The sequence below is a fragment of the Cryptotermes secundus genome, unplaced genomic scaffold, assembly GCF_002891405.2.
Source record: "Cryptotermes secundus unplaced genomic scaffold, Csec_1.0 scaffold106, whole genome shotgun sequence".
Taxonomy (NCBI): domain Eukaryota; kingdom Metazoa; phylum Arthropoda; class Insecta; order Blattodea; family Kalotermitidae; genus Cryptotermes; species Cryptotermes secundus.
This window is the reverse complement of record NW_019734310.1, coordinates 63,035-90,471: the sequence shown is the minus strand read 5'-3', so window position 1 is coordinate 90,471 and position 27,437 is coordinate 63,035. Positions and strand designations below refer to the sequence as shown.

General features: G+C 41.0%; 1 protein-coding gene across 1 annotated transcript; it reads right to left on the bottom strand.

Annotated features, from left to right (window-relative positions):
* Positions 1–1,981: 1,981 nt before the first annotated feature.
* LOC111868418 (larval/pupal cuticle protein H1C) lies at positions 1,982–21,102 on the bottom strand. The gene is made up of 4 exons (XM_023859028.2): positions 21,091–21,102; positions 18,461–18,941; positions 13,028–13,119; positions 1,982–2,500 (listed from the first exon to the last, which is right to left on the bottom strand). The coding sequence occupies exons 1-4, from the start codon at positions 21,100–21,102 to the stop codon at positions 2,063–2,065; spliced, it is 1,023 nt and encodes a 340-aa protein (XP_023714796.1). The 3' UTR covers positions 1,982–2,062.
* Between the last annotated feature and the right edge of the window lie 6,335 nt (positions 21,103–27,437).

The following is a 27,437-nucleotide window of genomic DNA, read 5'->3' as shown; positions in this document are numbered from 1 at the left end:
ATTGGAGAGGGTGGGTTTCCCCATGCACTGAGACCTGTATTGGTCCATTGTGCTTCCCTCTATGATTTCCATCACTCTCTATATCCTACCGGTACTGCTGCTTACCATCAGTCCCGCCGAGCCAGCGAGACCGGCTCTACTAGCTGAGAGGTATCTATAATGCTTCCCCCATCTACCAGAGGTATTAGAGACTGCTGTTGGGCGGGAAACGTCCGTTAATTTGGCTCAGTGAACTCCTTTGGAGATATGAGGTTCTTTTACATGCCGTAAAGCTACGACACGGGACCCACGGCTTAAAGTCCCTCCTGGAGGACTTGTTCCCTGAATTTTTCCGCCCTTAAAAATTCGACGACCTCCGCCGGGTATTTGAACCCGCGTACTACGAGTCATGAGGTGGGAACGTTACCTCTAGACTACGGAGGCCGCTTTTCTTCTGATATAACTTGTTTGATTTTATTTATATGAAAAATATACAGAGACAGATTTTCTCAATAACCATCACTGACAGTGACTATCCATTCAGTGAGAAAAGAACTATATGAAGCCCACTACCAAATGATATTTTCTTCTCAAAATTTCGAACTAAAATTTTATATATATTTCTCTTGTCTCCCGTGCGTATTACTTATGCTGACCGTCACATTCTGATTGATTTGATAACATTAATATGAGTGGAAAGCGCAAATTATGAAACTCTTCATTATTCAAGATCTGAGGTTTTCTCGCCGGTGACTATGAAGAACGCCACCTTCTGGGATCTGGCGCCGTATAGATATTGTGTAAGTTCAGCATTAACTTTCTGAGACTATGATGTTTCTAGACAACTTGTAGGCCTCCTTAGACGGGAGATCGGTTCATCACGAAGCCTTTACCAGCACAGAACAACACAAACACAGGGAAGAGAACAGCGGACATATATCCATATCCCGAGTGGCATTCGAACCCACGATCCCAATGTTCGAATGATAGACTTCGTGACAACTGAAATCGGTCAAGGTCGAAATTGAAGCTGAAGTTATTACGCCTTTATCTCAGTAATTTTGAATTTCAGTGGGCGTCTGGGGTAGTTATGAGTACCATCCGCTGTAGCTCGGTACAGTTTCGCCAACAGGGATACACGTTCATTGTTTTATTTTGGTTTCCAGACTAAAAGGCGGTCAGTGAACATCCTGGATGGTGAATGTTCTCTTAGTCTCACAAAAATTGTGTCTTTCTTTCATCTCCTGGTTCAGGGTGAGGATTTGAGGTTAATTGTTTTCCATGATAATTCATAAGTTAATTGAAGAAAGCAGTCTTCTGGGATTTGGCACCGTGTATATGTGGTATTAACTGACGTTTCGGAGGAACGTATCGCCTTAATCTTCAGGGTAGAAGGAAAAATATAAGAAATCCGCAGGCGAAGAGACCGTGAAAACCGGTAAAAGCAGTCTGCGATACGTTCCTCCGAAACGTCAGTTAACACCACATATACACGGCGCCAAATCCCAGAAGACTGCTTTCTTCATAGTCACCGCCGTGAAAACCTCAAATCTTACTTACGTAAGATAATTGTTTCTACAGCTTTTAAAGATATTTCTAAAATTGTTTCTTAATTTTACATACAAAACTGACCACTTTTCTCTTTTCAGAATATCTCTTGAAGAGTTAGTGTAATTTTTATATATTTCTTAGAAGTCTGTGGAATTATACCTGAATACAGTTGCCAAGTAACATTAAGTACGAGTCGATGCTACTAAGTCTGAGTTGCTAGCAGGTTCCTGAAGTAAACTACAAAGAAATAAACGTAATAATTACGAAACGGACCATAAGTTCTAGAAATGTATACATTATTAAAGACATGAAGAGTTCTTCAGACTATGGCAATGGGTTAAGGTACATGAAAACAAAACTTCAGTAATAAATGTACAATTTTATTTGAAGGACAAATAAATAGGCTACCATATACAAAACATTCTATTTACAGTATGGAATTAAGCAAGTGATGATTTTCGGTGATTCTTAGTATAAGAAGAGCATACATTTCGCACATCGGAAAATGGTCACATTTCATTCGTGGAGGAAATTACCACCCGTAACTCACACCCAGGCCGGAGAAAGACAAATGAGCGACTGCGGGGGCGGCGGAGTATGCGACTCCCAATGGGGCTGCACGAAGAGCAGGGGCGGCATAGGCAACAGGTGCAGCAACAGCGGGGGCGGCGGAGTATGCGACTCCCAATGGGGCTGCACGAAGAGCAGGGGCGGCATAAGCAGCAACAGCGGGGGCGGCAGGGTAGGCAAGAGCGTCATTGCTGACTCTGACGTCGGACTTGCGGACGCTGGAGTACGGGGTGTCGATGGACTTGGAGTAGGAGGACACCTGTCCCAGGTTGCCGTAGCTCCTCAGGATGTTGGAATGCTGTGACGTGATGGCGGGGGCGGCGTAACTGATGGCGGGGGAGGCGTAACCAATGGCGGGAGCTGCAGCATAACCAAAAGCAGGAGCTGCAGCGTAACCAATGTTGCCAGCATTGGCGACAGCCACCAGAGCGGCGAGGATCACATACTGAAACCAAATTTTATGTTACTCTCTCGAACAACACGTGTCTGTCACGTGTACACTTGCACCTTAGATTAACTCTTTGTTTACTAGTTATTTATTTCAGCTCTCTACGTTATGTACCATCGAATCATGGGATGGTGTATGAATTGGATAGGAAGCGGTCATGGCGTCAATTGATGTAGGACTATGGCTTTTGTGGCGGTGAAAAGAAGATTCTAAGATAAAACCCAGTCAGCAAGATCTGAGACGGGGACCTTCCGAATACCAACCATTAGTTCACGGCCTTTCGTTATATTCGAGGATTTGTCGGTATCGTAAACCATTAAACTGATAATTCCAGCACATGTTTTGTTCGTTATTAATTTTTTTCATTCTCCGATTGACTACTCACTGTCTTTATGTCGGCTTCGTATTTGGAAAGGCCACGGTTTGTTTCCTGAGACCAGTCATTTTGAGAGGTTTGGGTTCTACTCAGTTTGTGTAGACGAATTTTTAAGAAGTATACTAGTATATTTAAAGGTCATTATTGCAAGTTTCGCTTAGTGGGCGGTGAAGTCCAACTGGGTCCACTCCGCACGGCGGCCACTGATTGGCCTATTGTAGCCTGCCCCGGATGATTATGATGATGAGAATTTTGTGGAATGAAGATTGGCAGGGGAAACCGAAGTACTCGGAGGAAACCCGCCCCAGCGTCACTTTTCCCACCACAAATTCCATTTGACCAGACCCGGCCTCTAACCCGGGGCGCCGCAGTGGGAAGCCAGCGACTAACCGCTTGAGCTACGGCGCGGCCTGTTATTGCAAGTTACTAATCCTTTTCGGGCTGCCAACCTTATTAATTGGTAAAAAATCACCGACATTTCGGAACCATATCTGTCCCTTCATTAGAATCTGATCAGATCATGATGATGGGGAGGGTATTATGGCTGAAACGTCGGTAATTTTGAACTAATTAAGACGGCTGATAGCTCGAGAGAGTTTTATCTACTTCAGTCCGGGTAGAAGCGTCAAGTCTTATTCTCCTAAAGGATTATTCAAAACCTTATACGGCCAGATAATAATACGAATGACCTAGTTTAAAGAAATAATTGCTGAAACATTGATCTTGTAATAATCATTTATGTCATTACAGCTTTCTCTGTTTGGTCACGTCAGTCTCAGTCACTCGGACTCAAACTGCAAATTGCTTATGTAATTCATGTCGCATAAGTGAGATACTTGGAACTATTATTGGATAATTCGCCAACCGCCGTTTGTAATGCGCGTGTCGTTTTAATCTCGATGCAGAAAGACCGGTCAAAATTGCATCACTTCAGAGAAGTTACACCTATTTTATTGCGTTTAGAACAGTCTACTTACTTCATACGAATAAAAGAACAGAGTTTTCAGGACAGATTTACAGTTGTGGTGGCCTCGAGTCAATAATAATATGGAGGCCCTTCTCGGTAACAACAAATGAATTTATAACAATTCCATGTCGTTTTTTTTAGTTCTTAAATTAATTAAAATATAAATTTTGNGTATACTAGTATATTTAAAGGTCATTATTGCAAGTTTCGCTTAGTGGGCGGTGAAGTCCAACTGGGTCCACTCCGCACGGCGGCCACTGATTGGCCTATTGTAGCCTGCCCCGGATGATTATGATGATGAGAATTTTGTGGAATGAAGATTGGCAGGGGAAACCGAAGTACTCGGAGGAAACCCGCCCCAGCGTCACTTTTCCCACCACAAATTCCATTTGACCAGACCCGGCCTCTAACCCGGGGCGCCGCAGTGGGAAGCCAGCGACTAACCGCTTGAGCTACGGCGCGGCCTGTTATTGCAAGTTACTAATCCTTTTCGGGCTGCCAACCTTATTAATTGGTAAAAAATCACCGACATTTCGGAACCATATCTGTCCCTTCATTAGAATCTGATCAGATCATGATGATGGGGAGGGTATTATGGCTGAAACGTCGGTAATTTTGAACTAATTAAGACGGCTGATAGCTCGAGAGAGTTTTATCTACTTCAGTCCGGGTAGAAGCGTCAAGTCTTATTCTCCTAAAGGATTATTCAAAACCTTATACGGCCAGATAATAATACGAATGACCTAGTTTAAAGAAATAATTGCTGAAACATTGATCTTGTAATAATCATTTATGTCATTACAGCTTTCTCTGTTTGGTCACGTCAGTCTCAGTCACTCGGACTCAAACTGCAAATTGCTTATGTAATTCATGTCGCATAAGTGAGATACTTGGAACTATTATTGGATAATTCGCCAACCGCCGTTTGTAATGCGCGTGTCGTTTTAATCTCGATGCAGAAAGACCGGTCAAAATTGCATCACTTCAGAGAAGTTACACCTATTTTATTGCGTTTAGAACAGTCTACTTACTTCATACGAATAAAAGAACAGAGTTTTCAGGACAGATTTACAGTTGTGGTGGCCTCGAGTCAATAATAATATGGAGGCCCTTCTCGGTAACAACAAATGAATTTATAACAATTCCATGTCGTTTTTCTTAGTTCTTAAATTAATTAAAATATAAATTTTGCTTATTTAAGAAACAAATGTTTCAGTAAATTAAATGGATTTTTCTGATCTGTGTAGATCCCAGGTCGACGCACCTGTCGCTCCCCCTCAAACCCGGCTCTGGTCGTTAGACCCCTCACTCCGGACACAAACACGAATTGTGTGACTTGAAGTGAATGTGCTGATAATATTTTGAGGAGAGAATTGTTGCAGAATATATTATTCCCTAATTTAAGAAATAAATTATAACATTTAGTAGTGATTCCCAGTAATATCCATACGTATTTTGTATTATTTTATTCACAAATAAAAAAGATTTTGACGATGGTACATTAATACAAATATTATGTTTGTGGGCAGTATCCACCATCTTGTTTTTATTTAAAAACAACTTTTCGGAGACTGAATTCTGTCTCCATCTTCAAGTCTTAAATAAAAGCAGGACATGGATAATGTCCAGAAACATAAATTGGTATTGTATTCTCATTTCTTGAACACGACCCTAAGCCAGTTACATTAGTGTCCTATTCTCGTAACCTGTTTCTTTGAGATCAATCTTTATGTTGTTCTCTCAGTTTCATCTCCGCATCCAATGAGTTTTCGTCATTAAAATTGTGTACGCATTCCTTATTTCGGCTAAATAAACTACAATAAGAAAGAAATTTAATTTTGCAAGAGCTGAAGTTTTCACAGCGGTGACTATGAAGAATGCCGTCTCCTGGGATGTGGCCCCATGCAGATTTTGTGTGAACCGACGTTTCGGAGAAATATATCGCCTTTAACTTCAGGTTAGAAAAATCTGCGAGCAGGTAAAGTCTTCAGCCACCTACTCACGCTGGTTCCTCGTTCGTGAATTTTTCTAAACTGAAGATGGAGGCGTTACGTTCCTACGAAACGTCGGTTCACTCAAGATCTACACTGCACCACATCCCAGAAGACGGTATTGTTCAAGTTTAATTTTATTTATTTCGAAATTTTGTTCCAACTTTCCACAATTGAATTTTCGAATAGAGTTCTTCAATGTATCGAAACTTTGGAGTTTGGATATAAACGCAAAAGTTGCTTAAAGTATGAACAACCTACTCTTATAATTCTAATGTTTTAATTGCAGAAGTAGAGGAAGGAAAACAAATAGAGACACTATTCTTCAAACAGAATGAGAAGCAATGACGTAGCGCCTATAATAATATACGTTTATGAAGGAAGGTATATCTACAGTCATACTGAACTAAACCTTCAGCAGCTCTACATTTCACAGTGTTTAATTTTTGTGGAATTTTGAGCATTTTTTTGTTGTTGTAAAAGTACTGGTAGATTTCGACGGTGTTCATCAGTTAGTCACGAACATCTTAACAAACAAGAACTCCGTGGCCTAGAGTCCGCAAGCGAACTATACCGACCGAGCGACCGCTACTTGTCGGCGAAGTTAGTGCAAACTTATGCGGATAGAGAGTGTGGCGTGGTTAGCACAACGGATCCCCACGGCCGTTAATTTCGGTTTTCTAGACCGGAGCAGCTATTTCCTTGAAATAGCTCCTCAATTATCCTTATGAGGCTGAGAGAACCCCGTTTCAGACCCACTACTTCTCAGAAAATCTGGTAGCGCCAGGAATCGAACCCAGGACCTCTGGATCTGTAGCCAGGAACTCTGACCACTAGATTGCAGAGGCGGTGCGAACATTATAACACCTAAACATAATTGTCTAACTCCAGGGAACAGAGTCCCTGGGAAGCTAATAACGGCTCAGTTAGTCAAGATATCCCCTGTACTTTACTGAACCTGTAATTTCATTACCGTGCTCAGAAAATTCACCAATGCAGTCCACGCCCATAAATCTGTTACTGCAAGTCCCATTCTTCTACAGTACCACTTATATACTCTTGATACTGACAGCATCGTTAAATAATCAACTTAAAAAGTCTAATTTTAATATTATATTTCAATCATATCTCCAGGTTTTCCGACTAAAATTTTGTTAATATTATCTTCACAAATCGCGATACAAGTCCCACCCATCTCATTCTCTTCAATTTTTCATCCTGATAATATTAGATGCCAATTTTTGCGGACAGAGGGTGTCGCGTGATCAGCGCAACGGATCCCCACGGCCGTCACTCACTGTTCTCTAGACCGGAACCTCTATTTCCTTGAAATAACTCCTCAATTATCCTCACGAGGCTGAGTGGACCCCATTCCAGACCCATTACTTCTCAGAAAACCTGGTAGCCCCAGGAATCGAACCCGGGACCTCTGGACCTGTAGCCAGAAACTCTGAATACTAGACCACAGGTTTGACACTAACTTCGTCTATAAGCGGCGGTCGCTCGGTCGGTATAGTTCACTTACGGACTACATACCACGGAGTTGATGATATTAGGTGAACAGCTCAAATGGTGTTCTTCATTATTCAGTTTTCTCCTTCGATTACTTCATTTCTATTTGATCCAAATATTCTCAGAATCCTCATTTCAGTTGTTCTTCTCTTAATGCAAAAGACTAATTTCCACACCCATACGAAACAACGGACTAACCCCTAAGTATAAGCGCAGAGGCAACAAAGGGGGCTGCGGGAGAGAGATTTACCTTGAAAGCCATTGCGGTGACTGGAGTGTAGTGCACTGACCAACAGATCACTGGATGACTTATTCCCTGTTTGCTCTCCTTTATATACAGCAAGTGTTGAAGGGGAGGGGTGGACAGGCGATCGCCTATTGACCAATCTAGCAACAATTAAATAATCCAAGCGCTAGCATGTGATTCGCCCAACTGCTTTCCCCAGTCGGCAACCCACACCAAATTTCTGCATCCAGCAATCTTTTCTATTGTAAACTGAAGTGTTTTTTAGTAACATTTCTGAAAATAAACGAGATTCAAAACATGAAATATACTCAACATGCAGATAAAATCTGGAATCTCTGGTTACATTTACAGGAGCTAAATTAGGTACGAAGATAAATTTACTGTTAGAGTAGATATTCTATCATTTCCTCTTTTCCTGCAAAAGTAAACTCTTTTAAGTACATAATTTTATAGAAACTCAGACTATTGTAGTTACTGTCTCTATGTTTTTACAGGCTTATTAATAATATATGGGTGCACGCGGTAGCGTAGTTGGTTGAACCACTATGCCTCAAGCCAGAAGATCGTGGGTTCAATTCCTTATGGGGTCATTGAATTTCTTTGTTTCAAATTATCTAATCCTTCCAGCCACACTATGGCCCTGGAGTTGACTTAGCCTCTAACAGAAATGAGTACCAGGACTCTTCCTGGCGGTAAAGGGCTGCCGGCGTGTAATTCTGACAAATTCACTACTATACATGAGTCTATTGTCTAGAAAATTTGGGAGCCTCGACGTCTCACAACCCTGTAGGCCTCCAGGATCTGTTACGGGGACAGTTTTACCTTTATTAATATTATATGTGATTATTAACTAACCAACTGTCTAATTAACTGGTCCCATAAAGTGAAGTCCTTGGGAGGTTTACAATTACTCAGACAGTAAAAAATTACCCACCTTTAATGTAATCCGAAGGTTCATTTCTGCATTCAGTAGAGCCTGTCGCTGGACTAAAAGTGAATCCGACTTTTTTTATATTTTGTATTAGAAACGGCCCATTAATTAATTAAAGTTAGGAAGGTAAATGGTAGCCTGGGATGGCAAAAAGTGTTCTGAAGAAAATCGTACCAGTGTTTAACAGTGAATATTATCCGTTCAGAATATTGAAGGCTATAACAGTGACCTTTATGTTGGATTTGTTGGACAGTCAGCCACGAGTGCTTCTGCTTCGCTTGCAACATTCAGTGTCAAGACTGCAACAACAATTTTAAGAATTCTATTCTTTGGGATATAACGCCTTGTAGTCCGTTGAAAGTCAACGGACTTTCGAATAATAAGCCAAGCAAGACACCAACTTGAAGATCTGTCTGCCACCTGCTTCATGCTGGTTTCTTACTTGGCTTATTCTCCAACTCTGAAGATGGAGGCGACATGTTCCTTTGAAATGTCGTCTGACTTTCAAGAATATACACGGTATTATATCCTAGAATATATAACGCTTCTTAATCAATCGATGATTATAACTTATATTAATTTTATTTCGTGTTAGGTTGTGGATTGTTAAATGGCTTCCAGATATGAACAAACGGCCTAGGTGCTGACGCACCTCAGCACCCCTTCCCCCCAAAACACTCACACATACGTAAGCTGGCATAATAGTCATATAATTTAAGTGCAAGATTTTCATAAATATATGGCGAAGGGCTTAATGAATGTTAACTAAGGCCCATAAGTACGAGTAAAATTATCAGTAAGTAAATTAAAATGAGTCATACGAAATTTCTTTATTTTATTCCGTCACCAAAATAGGTAATATGGATACACCGTACATTTGTCGTTTCACAACATGTTTCGGCCATCATCAGGTATTTTGGCATCTTACATTCACGTGTATTCGTCTGCTAGTGTTCCTATATTGGCCAGGGTTTGTATATTGGAATATTGTTTTTTTAACAGTAATAGTAATATCGCTATATACAAAAAAGTGTGTTCGCCTGTAAGATCAAATATTAATTGCTAAAATGTAAAACCATTCAAATTAAAGGCAAGAAAGGTTTTCTAATGTTCTTTCCGGATGTAGAGATTGTGTGTAAATGTGTCTCTTATACCGATGTGTTTATTTGTTGTTCTTCCTGGTCTTGTACTGATGCATCTGTTTTACTGGTTTATAGGTACGTAATTGCGTTCTCTTCTTATTTGGGTTCCTTGTATTTGGGAATAGTGTTGTGTCTTGTATGTGGTAGTTGTTCATATAGCAGAAATATATTTTATCAAGTTTCATCGGATCATGAAAGCACTCAAAAACATGTAGGCTTACGTGAAAGGTAATTCAAGTGTTTAATTGACTTATAAATCGCTGTTATTTGTGTATTCGAGCTGTGTTTCACAAGTTGAGACACCTGTGCTTATGTAATGCAACGTAATCCATTCTTAGTCCGGGGTCAGGACACTCGTGGAGCATGGATACGCCCTGTAGGTTCCAGCGTGTATCAACATGAATTCATAACTGTTCAAAGCTTGCGAGTTTGCAAATATAACTATTTTTCAGGTGTAAGAGTAGACACGCTTGTGCCCTGTCTTAACGATCTTCAGTTAACGAATTTGCATATTAACGCATTTTGTTAATTAAAATTCCATACGTACTAACTCAATACAACATAATCTTTCTTGAAACCTGATAGTCGCCCACATAAAGTTGTCCCTGTGCTTGAATGATTAAACACTACGCCATGGAGACGTATGGGGAGTGGATGTATAGATCCACGCATTTGTAACCTCTACAATCTTAGGAGGTGAAAGAAATTCCCCACGTTTTATAGAACTCAGTATTTCATTGCTGTATGCAGGAAACATCAAGTAATTACTGATTCCAGGCTTTTTACTTGAATAATGAAATTGTTTAAATAAAAAGAGTTACAATAAAATCCTATTCTTCACCAATGTAAGGATTTGAAAAATGGAATTACTTCACAGTACGACTGGCAGTAAGCGGCTGTAACGTGACAAGTTTGAATGGATTAATGTATTTTGTACACATTCACAATCCAGTTATGCTTCTGACATAAATTGCGGTACCTTAATCAATATATAATTTAACCAAATACAAATTTATTTCTCCCGACATATTTCAGAATTAGGAAGTGGGCTTCAGCCATCAACAGTCCACAGTGCAGTGCGGAAATATACCAGGCTTAAACTTGGCGGCAGTCAAGCATACGGCCGTTCAAGTGGCTAGACTGCCGTTGTAGCAGGAGTTATTAACGAGAGGACATGGTCTGATATACTGAGCTTGGACTGACAGAGGCCTTCTATATGTTGTATATAGATACAAATAATAACATGTAAAATGTAATTTGTTCATAATTACAACAGACTTATTACTGCTGGCTGCAACTCTGGCGATCGGCAGACCCGTCCTCTCGTCAGAGAGAGCGCCCCACATCAAGAAGCCTGCAACTGTCTGACAGTAATAAAGATCTGGCCTTAAGCCCCAGATGGGTGTTTTATTCCAACAAAGACTGGCCGACTGACCGTCGGTCATAACATAACTTTGACTTTGACTTTGACAGTGCGGTGCAGTGCAAAGAAGTGAAGGGTTGTTTGATGAGCTAGAAAACAGCAGTTCAATCATTATGAGCTGTTGCTGATAGAACCTGTAAGCTGAGGCACTGGGATAGTTCGTGAATCCAGAAGAAGGGGAATTTCCGCAGTTGTAGCCGCTACAAGACAACGACTAGTGAAAAGACAGCAGACTGAAAAGACTGCGTGCTGTAGTGAACTGCAGCGTGTATGAATTAGTGATATCACTATAGTTACTTTCAGTTACGATCTGTGAGTGGTCAGTAAATCCAATTACCAATCCAAACCCTGTCGATAGTCACGCAGACACGTGGCAACATACACCTTCATTTAGCCTGCTAACCCTAAAGCATTCTGAAGGATTCAAAGGGCCTCTTTGTCTTCACTGCAATGAACCCGAATGTGGTTTCTGTCTTCGAGAAGTTGTTAATATTCCTGATGTACTACTACCTACCCACCACTCGGCGTGATACCTGGCCTCCTCTACAACCAATGCGTGCTGCCGTAGGAATGGATCCACGCATGATGACACGAGGCTGGTTGTTAGATTTCTGAACGAAATTCATTTTACAGGATGAGTTTGTGTGCCTCATGCCCAACCTCCAACCTCGAGTACCAGGTTATCTCTCTTAGTCTGGAGTCTACCCTTTGACCTTTCCGGCATGGATGACCTTACTTGTAGTTAAACTACCGCAGGCATAGCTCTCCAGGACACAGAATCACGCAAGCCCCACCATCGGGACAAGGTGGAGACACCTTGAGGTGGGGGGGGGTCGGATTTTCTGATGTACTAGAAACGGCATGCAAAACGCTGCCACTGCTCCGTGTCATTACTGACCTCACTGACAGTGGATGCTTCGGAGAATCTTAGTCTTGCTGTACGTAGCGGTTCAATCGTTGAAATTCCAGCTTCGTATCCGGAAGATATTCTCTTAATTATTGGTCTAGAGACTAGTTTTCCTAACTTAGGTGTAACATCAGTTTCCTCGGTCCTTTCAGGAAAGCTCTGGGATAATCATTTATAATCAGGATATGTTTATGTTCATTTGTTGATATATGATTCCCCTAGTGCGCATATGTGCATTGGTCCTTGTTGGTTTATGTACTCCGTCCTACTATTATGTTCCTTGTCTTGTTTCCAACTGAAGCAGTTGCAATACACGCATGCGCACTAGGGGAACTATATATCAACAAATAAACGTCAACGCAGAAATACAGCGGTTTCTTCACCCATAACTTTTAACACCTGATTATGACAAATTCGGTCTAAACATGTCGAGGCCGAGACTCGAACCATTCACCCACCGAATTCTCTTTAATGTCATTGCCGCTGCGCTAACCCGCTCTGTTGCGTGTTGTTAGAATAAGTCTGAAAATTAGGCGGACGATAGAAAACACCTGTCACTAGTTAAATAAATATAATTTAATTGACATATGTTGCAATGGATAACATTTAAATATAGTTTCGACCAGGCCACAAACCCAGCCCGTCATTTTGCATACTTAGTAGGCGTAGTTGATGCCGTAACCGTTGCTGTAGGAGATGTGAGCGACAGCGGGGGCGGCAGAGTAAGCCACTCCCAGAAGACTGGGGGCTGCAGCAGCAACGGGGGCAGCATAAGCACCACGGTAAGCTACAGGGGCGGCAGCGATGGCAGGGGCGGCATAAGCAGCAACAGCGGGGGCGGCAGGGTAGGCAAGAGCGTCATTGCTGACTCGGACGTCGGACTTGCGGACGCTGGAGTACGGGGTGTCGATGGTCTTGGAGTAGGTGGACACCTGTCCCAGGTTGCCATAGCTCCTCAGGATGTTGGATTGCTGTGACGTGATGGCGGGGGCGGCGTAACCGATAGCGGGAGCGGCAGCATAACTTACGGCAGGCGCACCTATGTAACCGGCTTTGGTGACAGCCACAAGAGCGGCTAGAACGAAGAACTGAAATTATAAAAATTTGTCCGGTTATTTGTAAACCCTCCAATATACTATTATATGCTTTCAAAATTCAAAATACAATTAGATGCCTCCTATAATTAGGAACATTCATTTTAATTATGCAAAGAAAGTGATATTTGATTAAAATCGTTTTCATATTCGTTAGCCTTCATATACATGTAGGCCTACGCGTGTGTTCATACGAGAGAGTAAACCGGACTGAGAATTTTAGGTCTCTAATTTCATTGCAATATAATTTCTTCTCCTCCTCCTCCTCCTCCTCCTCTTCTTTCGTATTCATCAACTGTGATTCACGGAACCTTAGATAAATTTATTAATATGCATTATGCTACCAGTGAAACATTAGCTTAACCCACCTTGGTTGCCATTGCTGTAATGCTGTGATATGGACTCTACTGGTTATTCACTTGTGATTTGGCAGTGGTCCTGCTGTCCTTATATATGCTGACTTGGCGTATGCAAAATTGTTGACACCTGCAGAACTAGTACATGCAATTGAACTTTCACTTTTAAAAAAACAAGAATTTTGCAATGATATTAATGAAATTTCGCCTGAAATATCAAAATTTTAATCGGTTAGAAACCTCATTGCTAATTTAAATCAGAATTAATATGCCATATCCATTGCCTGAAAATCCACAAGAAGGCCCATTTATTAGGAATGTATAATAAAATATAGTCTTATATTATCATATTCGAATACGTATGCCTTTCTTCCTCTTGCGTCCTTGCGATTTTGTGTATCCCAGTGTCCCCTAAAAACAGACGAATTTTCGTGAACTTGGACTGAACATTTAGATATTGTGTGACAACTTCCTGACCGCCTCTGTGGTCTAGTGCAGAGCTCCTGGCTACAGATTCCCGGCGCTACCAGATTTTCTGAGAAGCAGTGGGTCTGGAACGGGGTCCACTGAGCCTCGTGAGCATAATTGAGGAGCTACTTGAATGGAAAAATATCGACTCCGGTCGAGAAAATCGAGATTAACAGCCATGGGGATCCGTTGCGCTGACCACGTAACACCCTCTATCCGCAAAAGTTGGCACTAACTTCGCCGATAAGCGGCGGTGCTCGGTCGGTATATTTCGCTTGCGGAATATGGGTCACGGAGTGACAACTTTCTTACACTTTTGAGCATCAATTGTATCAATATGCCAGTTGCAACAAATTCAGTTGTAGGATCGACATTAATGTCACTTAACATAAATTCCTGAAATTATTATGATAATTTTTTCTCAGAAATATGTAATGTATGTAACTCTGATATTCATTGTGTATGTTGTATGACAGCTTCATTAACGTCAGTGGGGAAAATGTTTATTCTACAATTTACATGTTTTCATTGCTACAACTCGAAAACTTTTGTGATATTTAAACAACTAACGAAGGACACAGTGCTGGAATTTAATGGTTCCTTAGGAATGCTGACTTGAATCCATCTTTCATTTTTTCAGATAGGATATATTTTATGTTCTGGAATAATATTGAAACGGATTCTAAAGAAATACGATATGAGGAAGTGAGCTGGATTAGACTGGCCCAGGATAGTGCCTAATGGCGTGCCGTTGTGAAAATTGCAATGAATCATCGAGTTCCATAACAGGTGGGGACTGTCTTGACTAACTGGGTAACTATCAGCTTTTAAAGTACTACTCTGCTTCTCTAGAAACCTAGGAATGCCGTACGCTTGCTGTGTTGCGATGTAATATAACAAAAACTAATGTCAAAGTCAATAAAAAGTCCGTCGAGTGTAAGAATTTATAGGTCACTTCTTTATCACACCTGCCTTACATGTTTCGGTTTAATAAAACCATCATCAGAGGCACATACTACAAGCCTGAAAACACTGCCTCTGATGATGGTTTTATTAAACCGAAACATGTAAGGCAAATGTGATAAAGAAGTGACCTATAAATTGTTACACTCGACGGACTTTTTATTGACTTTGTGATTGATAGTGTAACGGACCAAAAATGAAACAATTAAAAAACTAATGTATATAAAATCTTAGTGATCTTCTGCCCGTCACGCAGGATAACATGACAACAGCTTATGGTTATGACCATCAACACAACAATAGAGCGGAAATATCTTCACGTGAAGACAAAAACAGGTGTTGACCTGTATCTTACTTATTTAATACGAGTATAAGCATAAAAATGATAATATACAAAACTATAATTTTATCTGTGGTTCTGTATATATGTGAAAGTTTGTCTGTGACACTAAGGGAGGAACATAGACTGAGGGTGTAAGATTTGAGGCTTTCACGGCGGTGACTATGAAGAAAGCAGTCTTTTGGGATTTCTGCTTTTACCGGTTCTCACGGTCTCTTCGCTTGCAGATTTCTTATATTTTTTCTTCTGCCCTGAAGATGGAGGCGATACGTTCCTCCGAAACGTCGGTTAACACCACATATACACGGTGCCAAATCCCAAAAGACTGCTTTCTTCATAGACTGAGGGTGTTTGAGAACAGGGTGTTGAGGAGAATATTTGGACCGAAGAGAGATGAAGTGACAGGAGACTGGAGAAAACTGCATAATGAGGAGCTTCATAACTTGTACTCTTCTCCAAGTATAATTAGAATGGTCAAGTCAAGGAGAATGAGGTTGGCAGGGCATGTAGCACAAATGGTGGACAAGAGGAATGCATTTAGGATATTGGTGGGAAAGCCATATGGAAAGATACCACTGGGAAGACCAAGGCGTGGGTGGGTGGACAATATTAAAATGAATTTGAGAGAGATGGAATGGGATGGTATGGATTGGATTGGTCTGGCTCAGGATAGGAACCAGTGGAGAGCTCTTATAGTCACTGTAATGAAAATTCGGGCTCCATATAATGTTGGGAAGCTCTGAAATAGCTGCACAACTGGCAGTTTCTCAAGAAGGGCTCAACTCCTTGAGTGAGTGAGTGCGCTACGTGTTTCGACCTATAATTTGGGTCATCATCAGGAACCTTTCTATGATAACAATTCTTCCTACACACGGACAGTTCTGATACAACACCCGGGGACTAATGTACAGCATACTTATTGTGGGAAAAATAAGGCTCAATAGATCACTGTGGTCGCGGTTCAAGTGCAAAGAAGGCCCACCCCTTATATATTATTGTGGGTAAAGCGTGGTACTATAATTGTAGTATTTTATTTCTCTTCTTTCTTTTTTCTCTCATTAGTTTATCGCTGTGTCATACACAGTTTTCTTTTCTTTCCCTCTTGTTCTTTGTCCCTCAATGTGCTTCTCTCTCTTTTCTTCATTCTTGTCTTTTTTCCTTAGTCGATTCTCGGTTTAGGAAAACATTATCTTATTTATTTCTTATCTACAATGTAGCCTATATTTCTGGTGACTACAAAAACCGAGAGCAACGGCCGTGGGGATCCGTTGCGCTGACCACGTGACACCCTCTGTCCGCAAATTTGGCATTAACTTCGCCGACAAGGGGCGGTCGCTCGGTCGGTATAGTTCGCTTGCGGACTACAGGCCACGGAAAATAAAAAAAAATTTAAAAAGCGTAAACTGAAGGCTGTCCTTAGTAAATAAGTTTGCGCAGGGGAACGAATTCGAACCAAATTCCAGTATTGCCTCACGGAATATCTAGGTGTCTATGTGTTTGCTAATGGATCAAGGTGACTCATTTTAATGTGAACAGAATGAGGTTTGCTTGTCGTGGAACTAGACTAGCACGTGCAGGAGCAGGGCACAGCTCACCGGACCACCTTGTGGAGGTCACAGAACTGCACAGAAGCTCCACCCTCAGCTGATACCATTCTTACTTCACACAATGATCACCTGTAATGCCGATTTCTGTCTTGCTTTATTGGTGAACAGATGGCGTTACGGTACGTGAATACAAAATGTCAACTTCTTTACATCTGTGCCTTCCGCCCGAGACATGAATGCTTCCTTGCATTCTTTTTGTCAGAGTATCTGCTGATACACACAATCATCATTCCTACCATTTTAGAGCTTCTGCCATGGGTTAAACTCCCAAGCGCCTAATAATCTACTGCATAGAATTCATTCATCATTAGCTGTACAGCCCTTTGTTGGGCCATGGCCTCTTCTTCAGTTTCGTAATCAATTTTACACAGACGGTAGGACTCTTTGGAGTAGTGATCAGTCAGTCACGAGGGCGCTACCTACACACAGGACAACACAAACAGAGAATAAACGCACACACAGACATCCATACCTTGATTGGGATTCGAACCCACGATCCAAGCGTTCGAGCAAGCGAAGGTGGGAGTGGAGTCTAGCTGGGTCCACTCGGCACTTCGGCCACTGAATGACCTATTGTAACTGCCCCGGTTGATTATGATGATGGAGAATTTGGTGGAATGAAGATTGGCAGGGGAAACCGAAGTTCTCTGAGAAAACCTGCCCCAGCGCCACTTTGTCCACTACAAATCCCACTTTACCAGACCCGGGATCGAACTCGGTCCTCCGCGTTGGGAAGCCAGGGACTAACCGCTTGAGCTGTGGCGCGGCCTGAGCTAGAGAAGATAGTTCATGCCTTGGACCGCGCGGCCACTGTGATCGGCAGTGCTTGATATACGGGTGCGAAATAAAGTGTATCAGCATAGAGGAAGAACGCGTGTTGTATCGAAGAGTGTATTCGGACCTAAGGAGAGATAGTGACACAAAAATGGAGAAAACAGCATAACGAAAGCTATATAATTTTTCCTGTTCTATAAATTTTATTGGGCCGATAAAATCAAGGAAGGCTGAATGTGTAACACGAATGTGGAAATAAATCAACATGAAACATGAAAATCGTTCTTAGTACAGAATGTTTTTCCTAGATATTGAGATGTCTTATGTACCTATCAAACAAATATAACTGTATCATTACTCTAATATCGTGTTCAAATATACGGCATCAAAAGTGGAACTAAATACTTTGGAACAAATGCGCCCATAAATGCAGATATCCTAAAATGTACTGCTTCATTTGTCTGAGAAATGGAAATAATGGAAACTTAGAAATCAGCCTAGAAAGGAAATTAAGCTTCCAAGAAGAAATCTAAATACAAGGCTTCCAGCCTATGCTGGAACCTGCAATTCACCATTCATGAATATACTACACACTCTACTGGTATTTGCTTATGGTTCGACGTAGAGAAAAGAGGCTGATCAAATTTTCATAAACGTTTATTTACAAGTATGAATGTGCATTTATAAATAAGTGTATACAAGTGAAGATGGTTTGAGATGTAAAGAAAAATGTCTTGGTTTCGGCGAGATATTAGCATTCCAGTTTGCCGGGAAGAAACGGTGACCTTTCAATAGGCGTAGGAAATGCCCAGACCGTTGCTGTAGGTCATGTGAGCGACTGCGGGGGCGGCAGAATAAGCGACGCCCAGGAGACCGTGTCCAGCTATGGCGGTTGCAGCTGTATTAACAACGGGGGCTGCCAGAGCGGGAGCGGTATAAGCAGTGGCGACGGGAGCTGTGTGGTAAGCTGCAGCGGGATAGGCACCATGGTAAGCTACAGGGGCGGCATAAGCAGCAACAGCGGGGGCGGCAGGGTAGGCAAGAGCGTCATTGCTGACTCGGACGTCGGACTTGCGGACGCTGGAGTACGGGGTGTCGATGGTCTTGGAGTATGTGGACACCTGTCCCAGGTTGCCATAGCTCCTCAGGATGTTGGATTGCTGTGACGTGATGGCGGGGGCGGCGACGGCCGCTGGGGCGGCGTAACCAAAAGCGGGAGCAGCAGCATAACCTACGGCAGGCGCACCTATGTAACCGGCTTTGGTGACAGCCACAAGAGCGGCTAGAACGAAGAACTGAAATTATAAAAATTTGTCCGGTTATTTGTAAACCCTCCAATATACTATTATATGCTTTCAAAATTCAAAATATAATTAGATGCCTCCTATAATTAGGAACATTCATTTTAATTATGCAAAAAAAATTGATATTTGATTAAAATCGTTTTCATATTCGTTAGCCTTCATATACATGTACGCCTACGCGTGTGTTCATACGAGAGAGTAAACCAGACTGAGAATTTTAGGTCCCTAATTACATTGCAATATAATTTCTTCTCCTCCTCCTCCTCCTCTTTTTTTTATTTATCTTCATCATCATCATCTTCTTCTTCTATTCCTGTTGCTCCCATTTGGAGCATAGGACATTCGTGAAAAGCTTCGTTTCACTTCATTTTTTAATATGAAACAGTCGGTAGCACACCTTGGACGGGGGATCAGCCCGTCGCACACAGAATAACCACAGACATCCATACCTTGAGTGAGATTCGAACCCACGACCCCAGGGTTCGAGCGGGAGAAGACATTTCATGCCTTAGACCGCGCGGCCACTGCGAACGGCTGCAATACAATTGCGGTGTGATATTTCGTTGTAAATGCTCAACAGCAAAGACACCGGTTCCCCAAGCGACCTCCTTCCTTAAAATTGTATGGTACACAAATCATCGAAATTCAAAGAGGAATATATATTTTTTCGTATCTTCATCCTTTGTCTTTCTTTCCTTTTTGACTTTCATTCCCTGACCTCATTACGTCCTTTCTCCGTTAAAACAGTGAAAAATACGAGTATTAAGTTCCTCACACATTCTACTCGCCTCCCGATACCAACACTGGATTCATGGAAGATTTCTTTCTCTGTCACTCCTCCACTTCTCACCTTGCTGAAGGACGAGTGTGTCCCTTACAAGAGTTGTTGTTGTTCATTGCTTCCCATTGGTTAGGATCGAGTTCCTTTCGTTTACTCCCTCTCTCCATGTTTATCATGATCACTCTTCTCTTAATTTTCCTACAAAATGAAGCCTATGTCTGAACCTAAATCTTCAATCTTGAAGATGGAAGAATGAGGACCCTCCGAAACGTCCGTATCCGTTCACAAAAATAAACAATCTTAGAACGCCGTAGATCACAATCTTAACAATCACCATTATTGATTATACTCGTATCCTATTTTATATTCAATAGTTAAGTCAAATTCACACACACAATGATCACAGTCATGAAAACCTCGAAACCGATACACCTTTATCCTTCAGAGCGCGATATTTCATACATTACAACGGACACATGTGCATATACGCGAAAATCAATAAGATGTGAGAATGACATATCTAAGTCCACTTACACAGTAAGGTAACTTAAATAGTCATAAAATTATTGCAATAATTTCTCCCTTACTTGTAGGATTTGGGGTTCTCACAACAGTGGCTTGGATACAACACATTGTAAGCCGGTGAAATTCAACTGTCGTTTCGGAGGAAATTGTTTCTTCCATCCTCAGGATTGGAGAATGACAAATCAGCTTGCAGCAGGCAGCGAGCAAAGCGGAGCGTTAGATTACTTTTTGGCTTACTCTTCGATGCTGAAGAGAGAGACGACGTATTCCTCCGAGACGTCAGTTGTCTTTCACCAGACTGTACGGCGTTATGTCTCAGAAGATAATTGCTCTTCTTCCTCACTGTGCTTTTTTCTCCTTTCAGATGCTTACTGTATCTGTTTCATAACAACGCGTCTAAATATTTACTAGCTATTTCAGAAAGAGTTTTCCTAGTTAAAGGATAATAATATATTTTCGTGTCTGTCATTCGACACAAAATAAAATTTCTGTGAGAAATATGCATAAATATGGTCCCAAAATTTAGTTGCTCCTAAAAACAATTTGATTCTAAATTATTTTCGGGGTTTCGGTGGCCTGTAATTTTCAAACCAGAAAAAAAATAGAACTGCTTTCGGAATATAAAAGCATTCTGCAGCATTGATTCTATAAGTAATAATACTTTTGAGTTCCATTTTCATATTCCATAAGTAGTTTTAATTGTTATTTTCTGCTTTGAAAATTATAGGTCACGAGAACCCCGACAATAATTTAGGATCATTCTGTATTTTACACATATCAAGCAGTTTTCCCCGCTAACCCCCAATGAATTTGGAGAACCACGTGATAACCCACCTTAGCAGCCATGTTTCTCGTAGTTCACTGTAGAGACCGTAGAGACACTGATACATGTGGCGGTACTGTGTGATATTTATACAGAACTACCACCACTACGTAATTTAAAGACCAAATTATTTCGTGCAAGAACAGGCTGAAGACAATGATGCCATTGCTTTCACTTGCTCCAAGAATTTTCAGCAAGGGAGGGGACATTATTATCGTTTGCGTACTTGAGACGAATGACGTGTTTGCAACCACAATGCAGATAATTCGATTGTAATTGACAGTGCTCAGTGACCTCAGGGTATTGCAAATATAAGTCGAATGGTCGATATCCGCGATCAAGCGATCTAGTTTTTTTTTATTGCTAGTGGGGTGGGACTAAGTCCCTTGTACTGCGGCCACTTCTGGCCTATTGTACCAGCCCCAGATGATAGGTGAGGGTGACTGTGGAGCAATTGGTGGGGTGAAGATTGGCAGGGGAAACCGAAGTACTCGGAGGAAACCTGCCCCAGCGCCACTTTGTCCACCACAAATCCCACTTGACCAGAACCGGGATCGAACCCGGGCCGCCGCGGTGGGAAGCCAGCGACTAACCGCTTGAGCTATGGCGCGGCCCTAGTGATCTGGTTGAAAGGCTACTGGATTCTACCGGGCATATTTTATGCAGATGAACACGTTAACATTTCGCCTTACATCCAGGAAGATTGATTCAGCGAATGCTTTATAATATTCATTGAGGAATTTTTTTCTTCATATCTCTAATTTTATATATATTATTTAATTTCTGATGTATTCTTTGCACATTTTTTCTCTTCTTTGTCCATTCTGCCCCCCATCTTCTACATTAATGTATTTTTATTTTTTCGGTGCTTTCCTGTAATTGGCTTCAAGTTGTGGCCAAGAATATAATAAATGAATCGAATTATTATTTACTTTATTGTTTCTAAATTATTACTTGAGTTTTATTATTATTATTATTATTATTATTATTATTATTATTATTATTATTATTATTATTAGGGAACAAATTTTTACCTAAATCTTGTTTAGGTAAAGTTGATTGGACATAACCTCAAAATTTTAAGTCACCAAATTTGTAATCATTAAGTGATAGACAATACAGGATTTATGGGCATGTTTATGATTTACGTGTATTTTATAATAAGTTTCACATGCTTACGTCCATTGGTTCCTTACTTATAGTCATTCAATAAAATAATCCTTAAAAAAGTTTAATGTTTTTTCGAACAACTAGTACCCAGGTTCATTTCAGGACCCTATAATAAGTGGCGCTAGTGGCGCTCAGAAGTTCGTGCGTCCGCCATGTTGTTATTAAGAATTACAGAGTATTAGAGATGTGAGTTGGGTCAAAATATCTAGGCAGAATATCATGAAAATGGGACACCTCATTAACAAATTATGATGGTGGCACACACAGCTAGACAGAAAGACGTACAAACGCCCACACACACACACACACACAGCATGATGATCTCATAGGTCTACTTCCTTTCCTGAAAAGAAAAGAGGCTGAGCGCATAAATTCAGTGGCTTGAGAACAAAACTCCAAAGAGAAAAATTGAACCTACGGATAGGAGGAATTAATCGTAACTTGATGATGCAACATTTACATAAAGAGGAGACTCATAATTTATACTGTCGGCCAAATATTGTTAGGATGATCAGGTCAGAGGTATTAAGATTGATATGTCGTATGGCAAGCTTGGTAAAGAATGAAAACTCATGTAAAATTTTAGTTTAGTAACGTGGAAGAAAGCCGGTCACGGTGACTGAGCGGACAAAGGCAAGAATTCTCTTCAGAACTATAAGGTTTATTTTGGACTCTATCCATCGTCTGGCATATATACCAGACGATGGATAGAGACCAAATTAACCTTATAGTTCTGTACAGGATACACGATCGTCAGAAGAATTCTCTTATCTTGCTCGAACGCTGGGATCTAGGGTTCGAATCCCACCCAAGGCACGGATGTGTATATGTGTTTATTCTGTGTTTATGTTGCTCTGTGTGTAGATAGTGACCTTGTGACGGGCTGATCACTCGTCCAAGGAGTCATACCAACTGTGTAATAAATATTACAGAAATGAAGAAGTGACCAGGGCCCCACAAAAGACTGTAGAGCCATTGATGAATGAACGATGAAGTTGGAAGAAAATAACCACATTAGAGATCTTGACGTATATATATGTTTAAGGATTATATTAAAATGGTTCTTAAGAAATGTATTTGTAAGGATTTGTACTGGATTAACTTGTCCAGGAGAGAGCCCTATGGATAGATATTGTTTCGTATGCAGAGTGCGGTGTTAAACCCAATTTAAATTTATTTTCTTTTCATTTGTGAAAAGTGATACACGTAGCTTGTAAAAAAACGTGCTCTATGTCGTGTTTAGACAATAACAGGTTCCAATAGGCCTTGCCCGTTTCCACGACTTTCAATTTTATTATGAAATTTTATTCCTCAAATGATAGTATCACGTGTTTATGTAGAACAACATCCGTCCATTCATGAAATAGCAACATTCTCTATTTTGTCAAGACGCAAGCACATTCATTCACATTTCTCTCTTGTAATTACATTACACCGACTAATGCAATCGAGTCCGTAGTACCAGGAAACATACGCTTGTAGGAGAGATAATGCTTAATTGTTTAGCTAACGTACACTTAATCGCCAGGCAATTTAACATATGTAATCTGCAAGAAAACAGATCTATCAAGGATATCAAAAATACAACTCTCTTCCCAGGGAATTTTTTGGCAAAATTAAGTATCGACTTCTCATGAATGATTCTTACACTTGAAGTCTGTTAATATTATAAATTCGAATGTTATCCGAGGTCCCTGCGACCACTCGGTATCCAGCTGAGGGATAACATGAGAATATCGATAAAAGGAAATAATTAGAAGTAGAGTAAATGGTGTAAGAGACAACAAGAATATCAAAGAAATGATATATAATCGTGTAGAAAGTATGCCTCTTGAAATTTTACACCGCAAAGCGTGTACTTATCGCTTTACTGAACATCCAAGAATAAGAGGGGCGCAAGGATCCCTCTCATCTCGGAAAGGATCATGATCGGCAAAAGAAGAGGAAAAAAAATGTAATTTTATCTTTGCTGCGTAACGTGCTTGCGATGCGCAATATGATGGACACCCCTTGTCTAAAGTAAATCAGGGTAATAGTAATGTTGGGCCTATTGCTGGCAGGCACAATGAGGAACTGTAAGTTGCCTGAAGGTTCAGGCGTGCTCAGCGGTTGGCTAATTGTCTGCAGTTACCTCATACACTTGTAGTGAGATCATGGGCCCGAATGACATGGAACTGCACATTTCTTCAGATTTTGTCCCAGTTTGCGATGTGACTAATAACCGGAATACAATGGAAGTAACTGTCAAGGGCATTGAAGTATGGAACTGCAGAATTCTGATCTAAGTATTCGCTTACTTAAACTCAGATTATAATATCTAATACTGAAAAAAATACAGGTCTCAAAAATCTGTTCTAAATAAGAATTGTTTTATTAAACTGACGGCAGTTGATGGCAGAGAGACTACCCTTGGCAGAGCCATCTACCGTCAGGATTAGTATTACTTGCAACTGGTTTGTGACCACGGAGAACCATCTCAGTGTTATTGATCAGAGGGAATCATTTGTGAGTCTGTCATAGGAAAATAATTTGTTTCGCCATAATGGAACAACATAGGTTAAAGATATTGTAGCATGTAGACCCACTGCTAAGTAATAACTCTGTAAACAACGGCCGTTGCTAGAAAATAGCCCAATTGACAAGTCACGCAACAATAGAGGAACCGTTGGGAGATATGTTTCCTATGTGGTCCGTGCCGAGGCTACATTAGGAGTGCGGTGCAGTGAAGTGATTGTTTGGTGAGTGACTTAGTTGAGAGTCTAGAGTCCTGAGACGAGAGTGAGAACAATAGAAGGTTGGTGTGAAATGACCGTCAGTTGAAGCAATGAGTGAGTTGTGAGAGGTTCTCCGGCCAGTAAGGGCGTGAACAAGGAAGTCGAAGAAACTATGGTGTTGGTGACCGTTACCAGTCGACAACCGGTGAAGGTACAACAGAATGAGAACAATTAGTGCGAGCTGTAGTAAATTGTATAGTGTGTGAATTAGTTATAGCGCTATAGTTACTTGTAGTTACTGTCTGTAGGTGTTCAATAAACCCAATTACCAATCCAAACCCCGTCTATAGTCGTTCATACACGTGGTAATATTTTAAAAGAGGGCTCTGAGAACAATGTCTAGACCTTAGAAGGGGAGAATAATATGAAGACAGAGAAAACTGCATAACGTCCTTAGTTCAGACTCTTCGCTGAATATTGTTAGGATGATAAATGAAAAAAGAAAAAGGATTAGATGGACAAGATAGGGGAGAAATGAGAAATACAAACAGAAATTTAGCAGAAAACTTCAAAGGATGAGACCACATTAAGAGATAAGCTTGGATTGGAGGGCAATGGTAAGATAAATCTTAGTACATCTTACAAATCTTATACTACAACGGCAACCTAGTCACTTGAACGGTCGTAAGGCTGACCACCGCCAAGTTTAAGCCTTCTTTGTCCCTTTATAAGCCCTCGGCACAGACCACATGGCAAACATAGCCTCTGTATTTTTGAGACAACTTGTTTACTGTTACGTTGCCTAAAACTGGACGTCCTCTTGTTGCGTGCCTACGCTTCCGCGGGAATATGTTTCCCGAGTCGTTGCCTAGCAACGGGTCTATACGTAATAATATCGATGTCTGAGATTTATTGGTAATAACACACGCCGTCATTCATACATATTTCTTTTGGGATCTATTTAAGCATTATGAGTATTACCACTGATTGATTATTGTTATTTCAAGTTAATTTCAGTTTTATTTGTAATGTAGCGCTCGGTGTTAAGATGATTTTGAACGATGAATTGGAAAGGATATAGAAGTATTCGGTCATGATCACTTTGAAGATAATATGCCCATATTCTCCTGAAGACACCAACGAAACCATAAATAAGGATAGCCGGATTTGAGCTAAATTTGAAGCCGGTGCTTTCGGAATATGAAGCAAGAGATCTAACCACTTCAGTGTGACGGGTTGGTTTGTCATGTACCACTCAGTACCACTGCCGTACCCTACATGGGAGACAGGTCCTACCAGTTTAAACATATCTGTGTTGTACCTTGACCCTTTAGAGCGTCCTTGCATTAGTTTGGAAGGCCTGCTCGAGCCATCGATTCCTCCTATCATACGCAATAGTAACCCAACTTGTTCGCCTAGTTTCAGCAGTATTTCAAGGTGTTTGTGTCTAAATAGGATAAAATACAGAGCAAAAGAGCCAGGTATGCAGGTTACATAGTGTGATGCTTTCAAACATGGCCGTATCTGCTTCTATAACCAGGATAAACCCAAGTACATTGTAGTAAATTTACAACCGTCCGGTAAGTCGGACATTAAAAGCGTCCGTTTCGTATTGCAGAAAAATTACGCCTTTATATACATTTAGTACATGTTATTAGGAGCCTGTATAGCGACTGGCTATGGGCTGATCAACCGAGGGGTCGGAGTTCGGGTCCCGATGAAGGGAAGAATATTTTCTTCTGCACGTCGTTCAGACCGGATCTGGGTCCCACCCAGCCTCCTATCCAATGGGTACGATGGCTCTTTCCCCGGGGGGGTAAAGCGGTCGGGGCATGAAGCTGACCACTCACCCCCAGCTAGTGCCGAGGTCAAGAAAACGTGGGTCTATATATCCACTCCCCCACACTCCTTCATGGCGTAGTGCTTAATTAGTTAAGTAGAGGAACAACTTTATCTTTTACCTTACATTACAGGTTAGTACTGTAGTTGTCTACTTGTTATCTAACTAACAGACAGTGTAACTAACTGACTGTGTTTCTCCTTCACTCCCAGTCCAACTGCGTAACTATTTCCTCCTGCTTTTCGGGTAGATTCAACTTCGTTTGCAACTGTCAAAATTCAGTGGATGAAAGTCTAAACGATTTGATTATTGAAAATCAAATGTATATTTCTGTATAACTTCTTTCTATAGAGTTAAGATATATCTGTGCTTATTTTCAAGACAATAATTTCAGGTGGGCTTACATAGTCGTAGTACGCCAAATGGTTAAGCAACAGAAGAACTGCCCAAATTACTATCAAATTATCTGATTGGAGAATGGGTTAGCTCGCATACCTGATTTTGTGTACCTAACTTACAAACTGATCACTTTTATACTTAGTTACCTGTCTAAAAAAAGCCGATCACGGCGGCTGCGCTGTCTGAGGCATGAAATGTCTTCTGCTTGAAAACTGAGGTCGCGGGATCGCATCTC

What these genes read in the sequence shown, in the direction of transcription:
- LOC111868418 (XM_023859028.2), bottom strand. An exon ending in TCACATGACCTACAGCAACG is followed by an intron (nt 13,120 to 18,460) that starts GTCTGGGCATTT and finishes TCTTCGTTCTAG; the next exon opens with CCGCTCTTGTGGCTGTCACC. An exon ending in TCGGTTACGCCGCCCCCGCC is followed by an intron (nt 2,501 to 13,027) that starts ATCACGTCACAG and finishes AATGCTGGCAAC; the next exon opens with ATTGGTTACGCTGCAGCTCC.